The 5,410-nt window shown below is 43.6% G+C and overlaps 1 protein-coding gene across 1 annotated transcript in view; it reads left to right on the top strand.

Annotated features, from left to right (window-relative positions):
• Positions 1 to 604: 604 nt before the first annotated feature.
• The window catches only part of syn2b (synapsin IIb), a 73,849-nt gene continuing 69,043 nt past the window's right edge, over positions 605 to 5,410 (top strand). The window contains exon 1 of the mRNA XM_035661748.1: positions 605 to 1,577. Within this exon, the coding sequence (XP_035517641.1) occupies positions 1,132 to 1,577 (446 nt within the window). The 5' untranslated portion in view covers positions 605 to 1,131. The remainder of the gene's footprint in view (positions 1,578 to 5,410) is intronic.

Here is a 5,410-nt window from a genome sequence, read left to right as displayed (position 1 = left end):
ACATTACTGAGGAGCGACACATTCCAGTGGAGGGAATTATTTGACCAATTTAATCAGTTGATCAGTCCTCCTCTCCTCCTTTCTTTGTGTTCCTACCATCCTACCTGTGATGGTTTCATCATAGTAGATTAGATTACAGATCAACCCTGCCCTCCATTATCTCATCATGCTTTTAATGGCAAAACATTGGCATTAGCACATTCTCACAGTGGGGAGTTATTTTTCCAGTTCTACGAGAACAAACCCGCTAGAAAATGTATCGGCAGTGTCACATACGTGAGCAGAGGGATAAGGGATGAAAAGGAAGACAGGTTGAGAAGGAGCGTGGTAAAGATGGATGGGTGGTTGCAGAAGGAGGTTGGGCTTGCAGAGCAGGGTGGATGGTGTTTCCATCTGTGAACTCCACCTTGTGCACGCACGCAGGAAACCCCTTCCAGTGGTTGCACACGGCACGCAGGGCTACAAGGCTGCAGCACGACACACACACGTAGCCTGTGATGTAGGAGGATGATGACAGGAGAGAGGAGGGGGAGGGGGAGACAGCGTGCCGAGTGAGAGAGTGAGAGAGAGGGAAAGGGCAGAGGGAGCGTGAGCGCGTGAAAGGGTGAGATAGGCAGAGAGAGCAGCATCTCTTGAGCGCATTCAGCTCGCAGCAGCTCAGGAAGCAGGAAGGCAGAGTAGAGGGGAGGAGAGCACCAGCACCTCACCGAAGGGGGCGACACCACACCTCTCTCTCTCTCTCTCTCTCTCTCTCTCTCAAACACACACTCTCACACGTCACAGATTTGTGAGGAGGCGTGAGGTACAGGAGGAGGACCACCACAGACACGCGCGTTGTTTAGCTGGCTTAGCTGTGCTTTGGAGAGCTGTCTCTTGAAGACTGGACCAGAGCTGTATCCATCGCTTCATCCATCCTTTCTTTCCTTCCTGCTTTCCATTCCTCCAACACAGAAGCAGCTCATGGCCACCTACCCCCTCGAACATTTGGACTGATTTGCTCTCTGTCATTCATCTAACCTCTGGTCTCTCTGTAACCATCCCTGCCTGTCTCTGCTTTTATTCCATTCACAGCCAAGACATCAAGAGACACACTTAAAGAAGAACTAACCGACCGAGCTTTCGACCGCAATCATGAACTTCCTCCGACGCCGTCTCTCGGACAGCAGCTTCATGTCCAACCTTCCCAACGGCTACATGACAGACCTCCAGAGGCCTGACCCCCCTGCTCCTGTTCCTCCCACCGCCTCCTCTCCATCCCAGCAGGGTGCAGCCCCGGCCACGGCGCCTGCTCCTGCCCAGTCCCCAACCAAAGCTCCAGCACTGTCCCAGGCGCCAGCCAGCTCCCCCGCACCTCAGGAGCGGCGAATGAGCCAGCAGGCTCAGCAGCCTCAACAGGCCCAGTCCTCCTCCTCCTCCGGTGGCTCCTCTGGTTTCTTCAGCTCCTTCAGCTCCATCACCAACGCCGTCAAACAGACGGCTGCGTCTGCCGCCGGGTTTGTGGAGCAGTCAGCTCCCTCTCCCTCCCTCTCCAAGAAGTTCAAGATCCTGTTGATCATCGATGAGCCCCAGCATGAGTGGTAAGTATTAAGATGCAAGTGACTTTAATGATGGGTTGAGTGTAGTCCAACTGACTGGTGGGAAGTTGATGTAGTCGGTGGTTGTGTGAACTGGCACGCTGTTTCAGAGTTTATGGGATGCTCTACAGATTTGGTGTAAAAAAAAATGTTTGCTTTATAGTCAGCCAGAAGGAACATGATCTACTGTGTGGGTGCACTGGCCTAATGCTGATTGACTTGTGTAATTATGATTGATTTTAATCTCACATGAATCCTGAAATGAATTCTTACATCCTTATGTCTTATTCTGTTTCTTTTTGTTTGTGTTCTACGTCTTATTGAATTGTATTCTCTCCTCTCACTGAAGCTGCTCCCAAAATAGAAACCATTCTGTTAATCTAAACAGACAGGACAGATTTTCTCTGGGGTTTGGATTCACACATCCCACCACCCAGCACTGTCACCTGCCTCTGTTTTTATGTGTTTATCTGAGCCTTTATGACGCCATGTGTTGGCACATTTATACTTATGTGTGTGTGTGTGTGTGTGTGTGTGTGTGTGTGTGTGTTAGAGAGCTATGAAAAAGTGTTTCAATCCCTTGACAGCACAAGTTGGATAACAGGATATTATCCTCATGCTATCAACTCATACATACATGCATTCAAGAGCATGTAGCTCTGAGTAAAAACATTACCTTCTACAAGTGAAATTTAAGCCCTCAGCTCTGTAATAATGTTGCTATCCCATTGGCCGCTTTCTGTTCCTGCAAATCACATTTTCAGGCTATAAAGGTTTTCTGTGCGGATGTTGATGATGGATTTTACAGCCATTCATTGCTGTCATTATCTCAGTATAGTTCATCTTGTCAACCTTCTATTGGATGGCTATGTGATAAAGTGGCGGCCACACGAGACACTTTTGACCTTTTCAATTTAAAAGAGGTGCTGGAGTGTCATGAGATGGCAATTGTTTAGTATTCCACATACAACTGAGTGTGTTTACTGTTTCACACCAAAACCATGTGATATGATCAAAAGCTGAGTGAGTGAGTAAGTGGACCATGAGTTGAGATTGTTGCTGTTTCCAAGGTCAAAAAGGAAGTGGAAAGTTTTTAAGCCTACAAGGAGGAGAGGTCCTAAAGGGGTTTAGACTCTAGAGTTCAGTGACAACTGAAGCTCAAAAAAAAAAAGCTCAAGAACAGGTTGAGATCGGTTTGCCAGCTTTGAATCAATGAATGCAATTGAAAATACACCTTGATAATTGCAAAGATAGAATTACCAATTCTAGTTCAGTCAAATTTTTACATATAAATATATTAAAACATGCTTTAGTGCCCAGAAAGGATAGAAAATACATCCCTCTTTGGGATCTTGCCCTTGTAGGTGTCTGATACTGAGATTTAAGTGTCTGCAAAATGAAAAATGCTAATACAACAAAAGCATTGTCACCGTTCTGCATTTTGGCTCAAATTCCATTCTCTTTAAATGGCTACTGTGCAGTATTTCAATTCCATAATACTGTCTGTGCATAACATTATCTGTATTGCTGGCATCTGTTTTGACATACACTGGGCCATGTACCATTGTACAGTAAGTGTAAGTACTGTCTGAGTTACAGACTTACAGACTGGTGCACAAAATGGACTGAATTGTTTTCACAGTTTAGTGCAGTGGATATGATTTCCAAAACAATCAGCACAGGATTATTTCAGAAACATTGCATTATGCATGTGTGGATACATGCATGAGTTCTGAGGTTTCACAACACTGTACTGACTGAATGTGACTGTCAGCTCTACATTATGGTAATCCCGAATCTCTTGCTGTGAGTGTTTTGGTGGCTTATGATTGAATGGCTGCCACCATCGTTATGTGGCAGTGTCTGGATTCAGAAAAGAGGTGCTTGAACCCAATTTCAATACCCAATGCAATCCTGCTTTTATGAAATATGTAATGACCACACATCAGAATTACATATATAATATGCTTTTTCAGACTCTGATGCTGATTGGAATTAACAATGTGAGACTCGTGAGATTGCGCTAGAATCTGTCATTCCAGGCTTCAAGTTATGCACTTGTGTCCAAACAACAGTGGTCAGACTGACCAGCGCCCTATGAGGAGCTTCTGGCAGTAACAGCATGAGCTATGGGTTAGCAGAAGTTAGCATAGATGCTGCTAGCTTCAGTTATATCAGAACTGGAGAGTATTTCTTCATTGAAAAAAGAGAAAAGAACGGCACTGAAGGCTTTTCTGTTTTGCTTTCCTTTTTCTCCTGACTGGCTCGGTTTGACATCGTTATGTTTCGTTGATCCGTTTGGTTGAAGTTCACCTGTGATAGACGGTGATAGACAGATTGTTCATCCAATCACATATTTTTTGAAAGCCCTTTTCCAAACAGTTTCCAACGCCGACTTCCAAGATGGTTCGGTGTAACCAAACATCTGCCACAATCAGGGGCCGATCACACAGAGACGCACCGCTACAGGCACGGCTGCTTCAAAAACACCTTGGCAAAGTGTGTCTGCTGGTGCGCCTGTGGAGCGGAGGTGCATGCAGAACCAGCCGATCAAAAAGTGGATGCAAGCAGACCTATTTACCGGCATAGTAAACGGCATCAAAACGTAGTGAAACTCACCTCTTGCTGGCTGTCGCTAATTATGACAATGATGCAACTCTGCGCCCTGTGCCGAAAGGTTGACAGTATTTATACTTTTGTGTGTAAGAGGAGTACATGCCAGGCTCACCATGCCATTGAAAACAACCATAGAACCCAAAATGGTTTTGCAGGTATCACGTTTTGTTGAGGTGATCCACCAACAATGTGGTTTGACTTACACGATGTGCTGCAATTTTACAGCAGTGAATATAATTACTCTACATTTGTGAGAGATGCATAGTTTACAGTGACTACCAATCCATGTTACAATACAACTGTGTACAAAGTGAATGCATGTAAGCAAAGAAACCACACCAGAGAAATTGAGTCCTGAAATACATAGTCTGTTGCTGGGCAAGGTCAACTTCTATGATGCCAAGTAAGCAATGTAATTGAACAATTAAGAAATGTAATGCAATCAAGTTGCAACTTCTCTAGCATTATTTCCAGTTATTATTTCTAGTCCAAAGAGCTCAACATAAATATTAATGTTAATTCTTCAGGACGGAGCTTTCCTTAAAGCATCTGGGCCAGAAAGGCATTCTGCTAAATGTTATTATTGATTTTCCACTCAGTAAAGAGTGGGACTTGAGGCTCTCAGTAATATAACTTGGAAAACAGAAATCAAAATGAGAATCACACAAGAAAAAGTGTAATGATTCTGTGTGCCCTTCAGATCAAACCTATATTCTGATCAATCAGAAATAAGAGGGCATGCCTCTCTGTTTGATGTTGCTGGTTTTTGCACACACAAAAATAAATGCGTTTTTAAGGATCGTATCAGCCTGAAGGCAGACTTTTACTTGGTGATCCTCCTCATCATGAAACTGTTATCCTTCATTTCATTTTGCATTAAAGCACTAAGTTGGGCAAAATGAGTGCACATTTGATTTCTGAGACACATCACATTACATTCATTTGGCCAATAACACTTTTGCCCAATAAGTGCGTTCACTCTGGCCCTGACTTTGATGTTGAGATTATTACAAAATGTTTGGGCAAACTACTACTGTAACTTCCTTGTATGATAAACTCTAACATTTTATTAATGTTTAGTTTATAAACCAAACATTTATAAACACTGGGAAATTTATTTGGTACATAAGAAGTTTCTATGAAACAATCCCAGTTAACCTATACACTATTGTGTACCAAAAATCTAATATAAACTGATCAAACTGCTCGTAATTCATCAT

The sequence above is a fragment of the Morone saxatilis genome, unplaced genomic scaffold (genome assembly GCF_004916995.1).
Source record: "Morone saxatilis isolate NCDOM2014 unplaced genomic scaffold, NCSU_SB_2.0 Contig18, whole genome shotgun sequence".
Classification (NCBI taxonomy): Eukaryota; Metazoa; Chordata; class Actinopteri; family Moronidae; genus Morone; species Morone saxatilis.
The sequence above is the reverse complement of the archived record's forward strand: the minus strand, read 5'-3'. Positions and strand labels throughout refer to the sequence as shown.